The sequence below is a fragment of the Oryzias latipes genome, chromosome 22, assembly GCF_002234675.1.
Source record: "Oryzias latipes chromosome 22, ASM223467v1".
Taxonomy (NCBI): Eukaryota; Metazoa; Chordata; class Actinopteri; order Beloniformes; family Adrianichthyidae; genus Oryzias; species Oryzias latipes.
The window spans coordinates 16,253,265-16,269,226 of NC_019880.2; the positions used below are offsets into that span (position 1 = coordinate 16,253,265).

At 35.9% G+C, this 15,962-nt stretch overlaps 2 protein-coding genes across 2 annotated transcripts in view; both read left to right on the top strand.

Moving 5' to 3' along the window:
• The first annotated feature begins 3,342 nt into the window (after positions 1 to 3,342).
• On the top strand, positions 3,343 to 11,777 carry mocs3 (molybdenum cofactor synthesis 3). Its single transcript, XM_004082377.4, has 13 exons — positions 3,343 to 3,605; positions 4,652 to 4,778; positions 4,887 to 4,979; positions 6,730 to 6,850; positions 8,690 to 8,764; positions 8,893 to 9,010; positions 9,082 to 9,190; positions 9,283 to 9,345; positions 9,943 to 10,106; positions 10,243 to 10,290; positions 10,851 to 10,947; positions 11,059 to 11,166; positions 11,574 to 11,777. The coding sequence occupies exons 1-13, from the start codon at positions 3,402 to 3,404 to the stop codon at positions 11,729 to 11,731; spliced, it is 1,485 nt and encodes a 494-aa protein (XP_004082425.1). The 5' UTR covers positions 3,343 to 3,401; the 3' UTR covers positions 11,732 to 11,777.
• Positions 11,778 to 14,196: 2,419 nt separating this feature from the next.
• LOC101160371 (serine/threonine-protein kinase D3) overlaps positions 14,197 to 15,962 on the top strand; it is a 32,369-nt gene continuing 30,603 nt past the window's right edge. Inside the window, exons 1-2 of the mRNA XM_004082635.3 lie at positions 14,197 to 14,476; positions 15,054 to 15,668. Of these exons, the coding sequence (XP_004082683.1) occupies positions 15,411 to 15,668 (258 nt within the window). The 5' untranslated portion in view covers positions 14,197 to 14,476; positions 15,054 to 15,410. The remainder of the gene's footprint in view (positions 14,477 to 15,053; positions 15,669 to 15,962) is intronic.

Consider the following 15,962-nt stretch of genomic DNA (forward strand, 5'->3'; position numbering starts at 1 on the left):
TTTTTTTTATTCTGCACTTATGAATGTAAAATTTGGAAAGGAGAAGTAACAAATTAATACTTTTTTCTACTTTTTTATCATCCGAATTAAAATATGCAACTATTTGTTTCAAATTTAAAGCAACGTTACAGTTAAATTTGCTGTTTACAAAGCATTCTAATTGGTTCCAAAATTCAAGGGAAAGTTTACAAAAGTAGAAAAGATGAAGAACTGATTCAGGGAAATCAATACAAAAACTACAATTATTTTCTATATTTGAGAATTTGGATATAAACATATTTGTGGGGTAAATGTTATGTAGAATTTTTTTGTGTATTTCTTTAACTTTGTTATTTATACAAAATGTATCTGGCAATAACCAAGCTTTTTTCCAATTTATATCATTTAAAAGGTTGTTCCAAAATATTTCTCCTTTTGGTGTGATATGTCTTTTTTCACTTAAGGTATTCCGAATATATTTATTGTTGCATTTTTTATTGAGAATATCAATGCCATTAATCATTAAAGGAGAGTCAATTTTAGAGGCGTCTTGATATTTAAGGTGAGAGGTCATCAGCTGAATTAATCCTGAGGGGAGAGCTTTCATTACACCATTAAATTCTTTGCTGGTTACTGGAAAACACATTTTATTTAGAAATCTGCCATAATCCAAAATCGTACCATTCTCGTCAAAAAGATCCGAAACATAAATTATTTTTTTGTCAATCCAGTTTTGTTTAAACAAAGATTTATTTTGTATTGTTATGTCTTCATTGTTCCAAATTATACTTTTGTGTGGTGAGAAATTGTGATTATAACATAACTTCCAAGCAAGAAGAGCCTGCTGATAAAAATTTGAGAGATTGACAGGAATCTTTTTGATATTATAGTTACATTTTAATAGAAATTGAAGGCCACCAATTTTATTAAAAATATTGAAGGGGATGAAATACCAAATTGAATTTGAGTGTTGAAGGCATTTTTTAATCCAGTTAATTTTAAATGTATAATTCAAATCAGAAAAATTTATGAGGTCAAACCCTCCTTTACATGAGGGGGCATAAAGTTGTTCTTTCTGGAGATAGTGACGTCTATTTTTCCATGTAAAGTTAACTAAGAGGTTATTTATTTCTTTGGAAGTTGAATCAGGAACAAATAAAGATAAGGCAGGATAAACTACTCTTGAGATCCCTTCTGCTTTAGTCAAGAGGATCCTGCCAAAAATAGATAGATCTCGTTGAAGCCACATATTCATAACATCCTGCATTTTTTTAATTCTCAAGGAGAAGTTTTGCTTTTGTCTAGATTTAATGTCTTTAGTTATACTAATACCTAAATATGTAACTACATCTTTAATTGGGATACTATGAATTTTTTCATATTTTACGTTTTTAATACTTAATATTTCACATTTTCCTAAATTAAGGTGTAATCCGGAAGCATTTGAAAAGGAGTTAATTGTGCTTATAGCAAGGTCAACTTGGTTTCTGTCTTTTAAGAATAATGCAGTATCATCTGCTAGTTGTGTTATTTTGATTTCTTTCTGAAATATAGATAAACCTAATAAGTTTGGACAATTTTTAATTCTTAATGAAAGTAGTTCTGCAACAATTAAAAAGAAAAATGGAGAAATTGGACATCCTTGGCGTACTGATCTATTTATGGAGAATCTTTGGGATGTATTAGGATAAAGAAGAATAGAGCTGCTAATGTCTTTATAAAACATTTTAGCGATAGAAATGAAATTTTCCCCAAAGCCAAATAATTTCAGTGCATTATAGAGAAAGGGATGTTCTACAGTGTCGAAAGCTTTGTAAAAGTCTAAAAAAAGAATGAGTGCTTCAGAATCAATGTGTTCTGAATAGTCTAATAAATCCAAAATTAACCTTATATTATTGCTAATATGTCGATTTTTCATAAAACCAGATTGAGTCTCGCTAATAATTTCGTGTAGATTACTTTTCAATCGTTGGGCATAAACAAGAGCTAATATTTTATAATCCACATTCAAAAGAGTTATTGGTCTCCAATTTTCTATCATAACAGGGTCTTTATTTGGTTTGGGTATTAAAGTTATTAAACCCTGTTTCATTGTAGCTGTCATTTCTTGTTGTACAATGCACTCTTTGTACATCTCCATTAGATGAGGATTGATAACATCCCAAAAGTGACACTAAAAGTCTTTAGAAAGACCATCATTTCCTGGAGATTTCCCATTGTTCATCTTTTTTAAAGCATTAAGCAGCTCATCTTTAGTTAAATGATCGTCACAGATAGATTTGAATGTGTCTGAAATAGAAGGGATGTGTTCTTTTAGGTTACCTAAAAACTTTTGACTGTATTCTTCATTAAATTTGGAAATATATAATTCTTCATAGAATCTTTTTACATGGTTTGCGATTTCTGTTGGATCAGTACCAATATTATTATCAATTTTCAAGTTTGTAATTGTATTTCTTTTATAATTTCGTTTTTCTAAAGCAAAAAAGTAGCTTGTATTTTTTTCTCCATTTTCTAGCCATTTTGCTCTAGATCGAATGAAGGCGCCTTTTGCAGCTTCGATGTATAATTTATCTATTTCATTTTGAAGCTGGGTTAAATTTGTCTTTTCATCATCAGAAAGAAAGGTTTTGTGTAATAAAGACTGTATAGCTTCCATTATCATATTTTCTTTGGCCTGTTTGTTTATGTTAAGAGTTTTACTACGTTCAATTGCTATGGATCTAACTTTAAATTTAAAGAACTCCCATTTCTGCTTAGCATTCATGCTTTTATTTCCAAATATATGTTTTGCTTCTTGTCTAATGGAATTTTCAAAATGTTCATCTTCAAGTAATTTGTTATTAAATTTCCAATATCCTCTTAATTTATTGTTTGTTTTGTGTTTTGAACCATTTAGTTGGATAGTTATCATTTTGTGATCAGAAAATGGGGCATAACAATGTGAAATATTAGTTATATATTGTAGACAATTACAGGATGTTAACCATAAATCTATTCTTGATTGCAGAGTTTTACGAGAGTTACTCCAGGTAAACTCTTTGCTATTAGGATTGAGAAAACGCCATGCATCAATGAGGGAAAGTTTATCAATTAAGAAATCAGTCAATTTAAATTGAGAGTTTAGAGCTCTTACTGGAAATCTATCCACACAATCATTTGGGGCATCATTAAAATCTCCCCCAATAATCAGAATTGCATCTTTATATTTCTTTATAAAAGTCTGTATAATATTGTAAACATCTGTGGCTAATTGTTTTGTTTGTGCTATTATATTGTGACCATACATATTAAGGATTATGAAAACGGATTCCCCGTTTATGTTTTTACTTTGTTTTATTATGAACGTCATCTCATACGTCACTTCCCACGTGATCCAGTTCCCACGCGGTCAACCCGGAAGTTAGTAGCGTGCACCTCGAATGACAACATTCGTGTTTTGCAGTTACATTTTAAACTATTATTTTTACTATTGTGGTTATTTTGTTACTGTAATTTTTTTGCTGGTGCGATTTTCGCGTTTAACAGCGATGGATAACGAAATGTGCAGTTTGAAGAGGCAGCTGGAGGAGAAAGAAAAAGAGATTGCTGCTCTCAGAAGTAAACTAGCAGCACGAGTGGAAAAGGTACGACGGTCCTAAAGTCTGTTTGGCTCGACTTTAATCAACCACTTCCGTGTCATAGTTTGCTTTTATGTCCTTGAGCATTGCTTGTTTAGCCTTGAGCATAGCTTGTTTAGCCTAGTTTTAACTAGTAAAGTTCGCCAACGCTTATTAATGAATGAATGAATGAATTTGTTAATGGTCACTTAACCCATGTTCTGTAATGTTTAGTGTTCAATTAGAATAAGTTTATTACCTGGATCTCCACAAAACAAAATCTAGACTAAACATTCATTTATCACCTAATATATTTAAACTCTGTGGTAATATTTATTAATATATAGAATAACAAAGTGATTTTCTTCTATTGGAGTACATTGAATAAAACTATAGGTTTTAATTCTTTCACTCATCAATATGTCTAAAGTTTTATTTTTTATAAAGCTTTTATTTTACTGACCCTGATCTGGCACATTATGATTTCCTTATTTCATATTTTAACTCTTATTTAAAAACGTTTTTTCTAAATCATCATTAAATGTTTCTAATTTATATATAAAAAAAGACTAGAATATAACTTTATTGACTCCACAACACAGACATTAATTTATTTCCATACATATAAGCGACAGCTGATAATAGATATCTCGTTTGAATAATATACGCAATATAAAAGTTACTCTTTCACTCAAACTGGAAATGAATAATAGACATACATTTTTATATTGATATATAAAAATACATGATTTATATCTATTAAAACCACTATGGCTCAGAATGAGCCACAGAACAATACAGCCTCAGCTCTGAAGCCTTTTAGTTTTAAATTTCTATTTTTAGATGAGACAAACATTAGATGTATTTACTCGAGTACTCTGCTTATGTAGAACCCTGGGCCTTGTAAAATGTGTCACTTATGTATTTGTTGTATCTATCGATAAATGTTAGATTGAAACATGAATTATAAAATCCAAAAAGACAAACATCAGGAAATTAATTGTGTATTTCAGATAAGATTTATCAGACTCTATGGTAATAGTTTTCCTGTTTTGTTATAACATTCTAACCAGGCTTCAGAATTGAAGATACAGGATAAAGTGACCACTTTAAATCCCCTGACAGCCAAGCCTTCACTCAGCAACGAGGACATAATGCGGTACAGCAGGCAGCTTCTTCTGCCTGATTTAGGTGTTCAAGGTATTGACCCTTTCAGACGGCGTCGGTGTGAAAAAAACTCATACAAACCCTCTTAGGTGAAGTTTGCAAACTAGCTAAATATATCTTGTTTGCTTTGAATGTCTGCAGGGCAGCTAAAATTATCCCAAACATCAGTGCTGGTTGTGGGCTGTGGTGGACTGGGGTGCCCCCTGGCACAGTACTTGGCAGCAGCAGGAATAGGTAAGCACCTTGGGTGAATATGTCCATTCATGATACATCTAATACAAGGTTAGTTTCTCGGAGGGAGGGAGCCTTTTTGAACAGTCCGTCATTCATTAAAAAAATATTTGCAAAAATGAAATGAGTATTAGAATGGGTAAGACAGGAACAAACTAGAATAAATACCTAACGTACCCGATGACTAAAATACACGTTTTCAAAACGTCCAACATGGCACAATTCCAGGAGCTGCAGATTAAACAATCAAAGGTTTGTAGCAATATTTAAAGGGGCCTATACCATGCAAAATCAACTTTTTGAGCTTTTAAGTATAGTTTACACCATTGTCTGGATGGATACTTGATTCTGATTGACTGCTGGGTGTGCATTAAAAAGTTATAGACCACAGTGATAACTGCATGCCTAAAAGAGAACTTCTGGTCACTTCAAAACAAACTTTAGCTTCATCACCTGGACAAAAACCAGCAGTAAGAGGTGAACCTTCTCTCTGGACTGGTGCTTTATTTACCCCTGTCGTGACAATCCGCATATATATCGCTGGTTGACGTCATGAAATGGGCGGCACCCAAAAGGAGCGAAAGCCAGAGCCTTCAAAGATCGAGTCGTCTTAACTTCTGGGTCGGAAAATGAGCCGCAAAACTAATGAATATTTAATTTAAAAAATCGTTCTTTAATGTGCCAAATATGTTATCAAATATATGGATATAGTTTATTCTGAAAGGCTTGAGAAAAGCATGATATAGGTCTCTATTGCAATAAATATATTCATTGCAGTAGTGTAAAAGCTGTCTTTGAGTCCTTTTGTAAAATTGTATTGATTTAGAGTGAAACTACTATTGATTGAAGATAAGACAAGGAGACATGGATCATTTGAATGTAAGAAACTTAGCAAGAAACACTGGCTTATAGATTTGTTACACTCAGACTGTTAAGTTTTACGTGTTTATATCTTATAGTTCTGATGAATAGAGCTTACAACTGATGAACCAACCTAGATTTTAGTATATTTGGGTGTATTCAGACTGGAAAAATCCTTTGTTCCAGATCGAGTCCCGAACCTTGTGTTTGGTCTGTATTCAGACTGGCATCAAGCGGACCATTCTGATGCAGACCAAAGCTTGTGAACAAAAACCATGTAAGCATGGAAGAAGCTGTGTTAAAGTGAGCGTTCTAACCGCTTCATTTTCATTTATACTGAAAATGAGTCAACTCTGGTTCACTTAAAGCAGACCACTGGTGTCTAGTCTGAATAGATCCTTAGAAAAAAAGAAACAGTTGAAGCAGTGACTTCAGCAAGATTCCACTGTAAGTCTCACGTTTTATATTTTATGGTAATTCAAAAATAACTCAAGGTTGCAATTATTTTTTGTTTATTTTCATCTGTTTTTTACACTTTTATTTTCAAACAAGTTTAGTTTTCTATGTAGTTATTTTGATTTTCGTCTAGTTTATCAAAATTCACCTGGATTTTAAAGAGAAGCTTGACATTAAAGTGTTTTATTTTGAAACATGAAGTTTGTTTGAAATGTTTAGGTTTTTTTTTCTTCTTCCCTAATTATAATCCTGATACATTTTTCGGAAAACCCTTTTCTTCCTATAATTGTGGCCACTGAATTTGCCTTTTGGGTGTTTTATTTTAACACCATATGTGTATGGATCTTAGGTTCTTAGGCATGTTTGTTGTACCCACAGATTTTTTCAAAGGCACTTTTTAAGTCTGATTTGCTCATAAAGCTTTGCATTCCTCCAGGGCGCCTGGGCCTGCTGGACTACGATGAAGTGGAGCTCAGTAACCTCCACAGACAGGTGCTTCATGGAGAAGAGAACCAGGGCCAAGCCAAGGCTCTATCTGCTGCAAGATCAGTTATAAGGTGCCTAATCAGTGTTCATTAGTCACATAACAAACTTAATGGATTTAGGTTAGAAGTCACTAACAATCACGGATCAATCCCAACTTTTTAAATGAAGATGCTTAAAAGAATTAAGCTTGTATATCAATCTCAAAGTAGCCCAAATAACACAAAAAATGGAATTTAGTGTTTGGATATTCACAGGGAAAATGTCAGGCAGCTGCAATAATTGGGGTGCTTTTAGGCTTTTGCTGACTCTTTGGTTGCTTGGTAATGGATGCTGGCGCTTCCCAGTCTGGCCACAGGTTATATTTGGTCATACATTTCTCTTCAGTCGACAAATATTGTGTAAACATGTTATTTTAAAGGCAGCAGTTTGGAGTGCCGTTTAACCTCACAGTGGGCCTCTGTGGGCCGCCTGTACATATCTGTAGCCACAAGAGGGCGTCTTTTTCCGGAAAATAACTTGTTCAGTGTTTGACGAGTTCCAGACATAAAACAAACGATTATACAGCAGCACACGGGGTCAGCAACGTTTGTGACATGAAGGGCTAATTTGAAATGTTCTCCATAACAACTGTGCCATCACCAACTATGATACAAACCCTAATACAAAGAAATACAAAAACATTTCAAAAATATCGGAAATTTTATTTAACTCACAAACAGCAGGACAATTCACTTTTTTTAAAACAGATCTTGACATTGACTCAAAAAAGTGCTTTCATAGCAATATTGCACGTGGAAAATGGGTCAAAGTTTATTGAAACTATGTTTGTTTGAAACAAATAGTAAAGCAATCAGGTTGGATACGTTAGAACAAAATACCATGAATATTTCAACCTCACAACCATTAACATAAAACAAAAAAACGAGTATGTTTTTGGCTTATTGATCTTTTGTAACATTATGAGACGGCCTGAACAACCTAATGTTAATTCTGTGATCGTGCTTTTATTGCATGTAAAATTAAATGTTTTGACTTTTTCATTAGTTTGTTTAATCATAGTAATAAACATTTTTCTCATTTGGACAGCGTCATTCTTCATTTTTTCACCCCCATGTAAATGGAATGGTGATCAGCTGTTGTAGTAAAAAAAACTTGTTCACATTTCTCATAAACATTTGTCAGAACAGAAAAAAAAAGTCTGGGTATAATCTGACCTTGCTATGCTATTACTCAACAAACTGAACTTCATAACTATTGTCCCGCCGCAATGCCAAAAACATGACCATAAAACCAGCGATGCAGTCATTAACGTGTGCTGCAGCTCATGGATTCGCGTCGCACTTTTCCCACACACGCACGCGGCGCTTAACCCCTTCCGTCATCAACATTTCAAAATCTCAGGATCATGATAACATTTTCATTTTACAGTAGCATTGCTTTAAACCCTGTTCATGAAGGCTTATGCGAAAAAGAGGCAGTATTTATAGGCTATTTATTGTGGGCGGGGTCAGAATAACAGTGCTGCAGGATTCGACTCTTTCCTTATGACGCCATAGGGAAAACGATTATTGGGAGAAGCGATGATCACTCAAACCTGATTTAGTTCAAATTTGGAAGATACCAATGGAGGACAGATCAAATGCTTATGGTGTTACTCCCCTCGCGTGCTGCTGTCTTTCCCTCGTGCCCTAGGTTGCTGACCCCCTGATATAACACAACTTATTAAAAAAACTTTAGCGTTCTTTGAAGGTTATTTGTGCATTTAGGATGTCCTTGTTTGTGATGATTGTTACTAACACTGTTTTGAAAGGGATAAACAAGTAAATGTTGTTCGGTTTTACATTTTAATAGGATGTTTTTGTCTTTTTTGTTTTCTCTGAACTAAAAAAAATGTCGTCATGTGTCTACAGGTTAAACTCTGGTGTTGAGTGTATTCCCTACCACCTGCAGCTTTCTCCTGAAAATGCCTTGCAGCTTGTTCAACAGTATCCTCAGTCATGTTTTCCACTTGAAAACTAGTCAAAATACCAGCCCAGGTAAAACATTTTTTTTTAATTTACTAAGAAAGTGTGTATTTATGCTGAGAAACAGCACCTTGACTTCCCGACCTCATGTATGACATTGTGGCCGACTGTTCGGACAACGTTCCCACCCGTTATCTGGTGAATGATGCGTGCGTTCTCAGCGGAAAGCCTCTTGTATCAGCGAGTGCCTTAAGAATGGAGGGACAGGTAAGCTGGAAATCACTTCTCTTTCTTCATCTTTTGCTTTCAGTTTTCAGTATTTCTTTGTGTGTGTGCAGTTGACTGTGTATAATTACCACGGAGGCCCCTGCTATAGGTGCCTGTACCCTGTTCCCCCACCCCCAGAGACGGTCACCAACTGTTCTGATGGAGGCGTGTTAGGAGTGGGTGAGTTTGATCTCCTGACTTTATAAAGAGGTCTTTACCTAAGAGAACCAAGTAGTTATTTGTTTTTTTTTTTTTAAATACCCACTTTTTAGTTCCAGGGATAATGGGCTGCCTTCAAGCGTTGGAGGTCCTCAAAATTGCCTCTGGGCAAGGCAGTATCCTTTCTTTAAGTTTTGTGACTCCCACATTTCATGCAGCACCACTTCTTCAGATTTAAATCAGTTTTGAAATAAAATAATGTATACGGTTTTGAAAATGACTTCATCGTAGGTAAATTTTGTGTTAGTTCAAAAAATAATAAAAATGAAAACATTTTCTTTGCTTTCAAAGGATTCTTCTGACCATTTGTTTGCCTCATAGGATTTTTGTTCTTTCTGTGTCCCATCGTTCATACTGACAGTCACAGACAAGAACAGACATGTCTTTTCCTTTGCTTTGCATTGCATTGTAATACACGTACTGATACCTGCAGAAGGTTTCCAGCTATTGTCCACTAAAATCCTGAATGTTGCCATGCTCTAAAGGCTCCAGTAGGAGACTAAATAGGTTCTATAGTCAGATTTCTTTTACAGTTTTTGCCAAAGTCAAATTAATTTTATTTATATAGCACCTTTCATCTTAAGAAAACATCTCAAGGTGCTGTACGTTAATCACCAATGCAAAAAATAAATAAATAAGCCCCTCATAATAATATATACAAAGACAAGCACACGTAAAAAGCCAAAAGTCTTTCCCTTAGCTTGCCTTGCCAGCTGCCTGTGGTCAGCAGCTGCTGCTATTTGATGCTCAAAATGCCAGATTCCGGTCCATCAGGCTGCGGCCCAAACAGCCCAGCTGCGTGGTGTGTGGAGAAATCCCCAGTGTGACCCGGCTGGTTGATTATGAGGCTTTCTGTGGGTCCGCTGCCACAGATAAGGTTGGTTACAGAAGAAAGGCTTGGGATTTATATTGAAAGGTTGCTTTTTGAAGGAAAAGTTCTCGGTCCAACTGAAGGTCATTATCGTGAAATTTTCTAAAGTGCTACCAATTATTCTCCCACCTTTTTATTCCAGTGCCGCAAGCTTAACCTGCTGTCCAAAGATCAGAGGATTACAGTGCAGGTAGGGTATAGTTGCCCAAATGTTCGGTCATTGCGTGACTCATTGTGTTTAACCCCATTCATTGTATGATTATGCACAATTTTGCCAGTTTTTATGTGTATTCATAATAAACTGATTACATCTCACCGCTGACCCAGCCTCAAATGGGAAATGACTTGAAATGCAACTGTAGATTTTCTATGGGAAAAAAATAACATGTTCTCTTTGGCTCTGAGAGCAGTGTTAGTGAATTGCATCTGTTTTTATTTCTGCTGAATTGCAGCTCTAAAACCTGCTTAGTCATTAGGCACAGAGATGGGAATCATGATTGATTGGGGTTCAGAACCGATTGTGCAAGGAACTCCAGTTAGAAACAGTTTGGTTTCCTGTAATTTAAGGGAAAATCCGTTAAAATGTTGGCATTGCCTCGAAATTACAAATCCATGCAACCTTTCTTTTAATCATTTTGGTTTCCTTAATTAATCTAAAGATGTGAATTAGCTGCTTTCCCCCAAAGAATAAGCCTTTTTAAAGTGGTTTATAGTTTTTGCATGTTGATAAATGTTTACATGAACTTCTAGGATTATAAATCAATAAGAGACAGCACAGGACCCCATATCTTGTTGGATGTGCGCCCTCTAGTGGAAGTGGAAATCTGCAGCTTACCTTCCTCACTCAGTATCCTTTTATTTTTTGCCGAAACGTTCCCACTTTGTTGGATAATAAATTGAAATAAACTTGCACCTGTTTCTGATTCTGAGTGATTAGTGATCCTTATGTTGCTACCAGATATTCCCCTCTCCAGTTTAGAGGAGAAGAAAAGCAAAGATATCCAGTTACTTCAAGAGAAAATCAGCCAAGTGAAACAACAGATGGCAGGTGACCAGCAGGCGCCAGGTAACTTGGTATACCAGTTGAGGATCCATGTGTGCACCTTCAGTTCCACACACTTGTATATATGCATAGACCCCTGTGTGGTCTCAGTGCAGGTCAGTAGGACCATTTCAGAGAGGTTGTAAAGGGGTTGCTAGGTAACCTCTTTTCCAAAACAAATATGGAAAGTCGGAACAGCTGGTCTGCTTTACAGAAATTAACGTTAAAATGTCATTTTTGTGGCTTTCTCTGTGAGTTTAGCAGGGAAGTTAAAGCTTATCACTTTGCACAGTCTTCTGCATCGATCAGCTGTTGTTTCTTATTGAGTCTTTGCTGTTTGTTAATGCAGCTTTGTCCACCCGCTGGACCTTTTTAGTAGAAAGTCATTCAAATGTCTGCAGATATTACATTATTTTTATGGTGTCTTCCAGTCTATGTGGTCTGTAAACTGGGCAATGACTCCCAGAAAGCTGTGCAGCTTCTGGAGAAGATGAGTGGAGAAGAAGTGGATGGAATAACAGTCAAAGACATCTCTGGAGGCTTAATGGCATGGGCAAAGATGATAGATCCCTCATTTCCTCGATATTGATGTTTAAATACGTTTCCATCAATAAATTGCTTGTTATTACAGTCAATTCTATTAGTCTTTTTACTTGAATGTATTCCCTTCATCTTGGTTGAATTTTGCTTAATACATTTGCTCAAAAGCACAATCTGGAACTTTGTTTTTTGGTCCAAGAGCTAAGACACATTTTTAATTGTGACGGTTGCAAGGTTTTTCTGTTAACAGTAGAGGTGTAACGATTAATTGATGAATCGATTTGCATTCCTACAATCAAACCAGATCGATCTTTCGGAGGCAAGTTGTTAATCGAATCAATCTATACCATTATAAATTTGTTTCAAAATGAAATGAATCAATTATATCTATGTTCAAATACATTTATTTTACATGAAAACGACCAAGTCAGTCACTGCGAGTAAAACACATTATGGCAGCAAAAAATGATCAAGCCGTCATTACAGTCCAATGTGTGGAAACAATGAATTTTGTAAAGACACGTGATCATACAGTGTGCTAGAATGTTCCATTGATATTATTTTGATGTGGAAAAGCAACAGTGGGCAGAACTTAGTGAAACTAGAATGTGAATACATTTGCCATTAATTCTCATTTACTTGTTTGTACACATTTAATTTACACTTGATTATGTTTGGAAGAAATAAAAGGAATCTGGAAAACTTCACTTGTACTGAGGTATTTATCTTTGAGTCACACTGGTTTAATTTTTGGCAGTAGATGTCCTTAATTTTAGGTGAGTAAGTTGGATCGTTTGAAATGAACCAAAATCGATTGTGAATCGTATTGTCAACCACAAATGAAAAAATGAATCAAATAATTGATAAGAGTGAATTGTCACACACTAGTTAATAGTATAAGTTAGAGTATAAAACTGGTTTTATTTTATCATGTAATTATAACAAAATAATCTTAAATGGCAGGGGTGTCAAACTCATTTTCACCGAGGGCCACATCAGCAAAGTGGCTGTCCTCAAAGGGCCAAATATAACTTATACATGTAACTAAATGTAATGGAAAAATAAATGTAACTAGAAGGAGCTGCATTTCCAGAAGAAAATGCAGGGTTGAATGCTGTATTGCTGAAAGAAAGCTTAATTTGTAAAAGAAATGGCTGAACTGAGCTGAAAGAGCTTAACATTTTAAAAGTAAAATGGTTAAAATAGGTGAAAACCTGTAAAAGAGGTTAAGCACAGTGATTCCCTATGTATTTTAATGGAGCAAAAAATCCTGGAACATCTTAAAAAGTTCAATGATTTGAATGACCAAAAGTAATAACTGTAATAAGTTGAAAGATTTGAATATTTTCAAAGTTGAAAGGTAGAAAATTTTGAAGCGTCCGAACCGGGTGTCGAACCGCGAACCTCATGTACCATAAGTTCCCAATGCATTTTAATAGGGCAAAAATTCCCGGAAAAACTGGAATATCTTAAAAAGTACAAGGATTTGAAAAACCAAAAGTCATAGCTGGAATAAGCTGAAGGAGCTGAACATTTTAAAAGTTGAATGGTTAAAATAGGTTAAAAATTGTAGAAGTAGTTAAGTGTCAAAAAACGGCGGAAGATAGTGTAAATAATAATAAAGAAATAAAGAGAAACAGGAAAACAAAGGGTTGAATGCTTTACAGCATTCAACCAACTACTCCTTATTGTTAAACGACTAATTATTTATTTATTATATATTTTTAAAGTTACAATTAAAGTTGCATAGAAAACACATGTTTGCTTGTTACTTTAGCATAAATCCTTTTAAATTTGAGTCTGTCAGGTTAGGTTATATGGACAGTGTTTAAGTCCTAATGTATAGTTGCCCAATCCGAAATTTCAAGTCAAATTCCCACTAAATATGAACACCAATTTTTATTTTTTATTTTAAGAAATTAAAACCACATAAAATGACATGGCGGGCTACATTTGGCCTTGAGTTTGACTCGTGTTATGTGGTATTAATTCAACTGTGATGATTGTGCATATCTTAGTTTTTTCCTGTATAAGGCATTAATGTGGCCTTAGCTGTGAATAATACTTAATAAATAAACTGATTTAATTTGAATGCTAATTTGTAGAAGCCTTAGAATGTAAAAGGAACCTTTTTAGTTAATATGTAGATAAAGATCAGAGAAATTGCAGCATTTGAAAGTAGAGAAACTTTATTTTTAAAATAAATATCAGCAGTTTTTGATTTATTGTGACCTGAAAGCAAACGTGCCTTTGAGGACTCCTGCTCAGATAACATTGTGTTATAAACCAATCCGGGTCATGTGGAGTCTTTTTTTTCTTCTTTTCTCCTCGGCAGGCCTAAAGTTTGAATAACGGAAAAGAAGCGCGCATGCGCACTGGTTGCAGCCCCCTCAGCGGCGCCATTGCTTCACATAGACTGTAGTTCAAGTTTTGTTGTGCCGCCAGAGAAAAGCAGTTAGACGGGGATGGTTTGAGACTTCAAATCCCATCTATCTCTGCTGCCCCCCCTCTCGTCAAGCAGGGGGAGTAGTCACAGCTGGAAGGATAATAAGATGCGCATGAATTTACAATCTGGACTTAAAAGATAGCATTAATTGAATGGACCGCGCGGTTTGTTTGCGAGGCAGAACGTAACTTCACCTGATGTTTGCAAGGACTTTGCGCCGCGTTCGAGTTCGACTTCTTAAAAACCCATAAAAGTTGAAGCTCCGCTGTCTGCAGTTGATGGAGTTGAAAAGTTTCATCTTCGCTCTCCCCGCAATGGAAAGAAAAGCGCCCTTCGCTGGGAGTGAAGGTAACAGCAGACACCCGAATCAATGTCACACTAGTGTCGGAAACGTCACAGTCGTTGGGCTTTAAGCCCCCTTCACACAAACAGAGCTCGGTTGTAACAAAGAGGGTCTCTGAAATGGGGAAAAAGCAGCGCTTGTGTAACTTGTTTTGCTCGGTTCGTGTTCAACCCGTATACATTTATACACCGTTGTGCCAGCGGGAAAGTGGGAGGGGTGCAGATGTTCTAAAGCCTCGGTTCCAGATGCTGGTGTGAAAGTTTAAGCGCAGTAGTACAGTGATACGCTCTAGCAACTCCTCTGTTTTATGTCGTTTTCGCACAAGCAAGTTTAAAAAAAGGAAACTACAAATCTTAAGCAGAGTAAATTAAATCTGGTTTGTTGGAAATAAATAAATAAATAAAATGAAAGAAAGAAGAAGAAAAAAACATTTTAAAGGTAACTTGAGTTAGCTCAAAGCTAGCTTAAAGCTTAAAAGCTATATTTTTTTGCTAAAGCTACAGTAGTTTAAATGTCTTTTACTTGCATCCGTGACTGTTTTCCTGCTGAAATAGTTTGTTCTGTTTGTGTTTGTGGTGACAGGCCTCCTGTGGTCAATGTGGATTACTGACTTCACTGAAGACAAGGAGCCAAACTCCAGGATATGACGTTTTTCACAGTAACTTCACTGCAGAGGACTGTTTTTTTCATCTCCACCTGCCCATCTAGTAAATGATGCATGAGCTCAGGTGGGTGGGTTGGATGCTATCATCTTGATTGCCTTAAATTTTTTTTTTAAAACATACTAAAGGCTGACTGAGTAACTGATGAGGACCACCTATCCCCCCTACAAGGAGGCCGCTCACTGAGAAGCTGCCGTGTCTGTTTTTTTTTTTGACGCCTTCCAAGAAGTTCTTCCACTATTCAAGCGTTTCACGTCATAACTGGAAGATCCCCCCAATGTCTGCCTCCTCACCCCCTGCCTTACCTCGACCCTTCCTCCACTGCCTCCAATCGCATCACCCGCCAGGACAAATCTACCAGCGCTTGTCCAACGGCAGCCACAACGCACCCAGTCCCACCAACTCCCGCAGCTCCTTCCATGGGGTGTCCTTCCTGCTGCAGATCGGCCTGACCCGAGAGACGGTGAACCTGGAAGCCAGTGACCTCTCACTCGCGTCTGTGAAGGACTTGGTGTGCTCCATAGTGGATCAGAAGGTAGGAAAGAGTCTTATTCTCACAAATGTACAAATCTTGACTAGAGTGATCTTGTTCTTCAAACTTTTTAAAAGCAATATTGAAAGACCCACTTTAATGAAAATTGTGCTTTTATTGTTTTTAACATGTTCGTGTGGCATTTTTCTGAAGATGGAGGGCATATCTAAATCAAATTAAGCTCAGAATTAGATTTCAAAAAGCCTATTTAAAAAAGCTAGTACTTCTGATGCAAAACCTACAAGCTCCCTTTTCTGCTCTATTCTGATGCATCCACTTGTAGACAACTATGTCTTC

Bases quoted from the DNA above. Each gene is read 5' to 3' on its own strand.
- mocs3 (XM_004082377.4), top strand. From the start codon at position 3,402: ATGACAACATTCGTGTTTTGCAGTTACATTTTAAACTATTATTTTTAC. The intron at 10,107-10,242 runs GTTGGTTACAGA...TTTTTATTCCAG, and splicing joins GGTCCGCTGCCACAGATAAG to TGCCGCAAGCTTAACCTGCT. The intron at 10,291-10,850 runs GTAGGGTATAGT...ATGAACTTCTAG, and splicing joins ATCAGAGGATTACAGTGCAG to GATTATAAATCAATAAGAGA.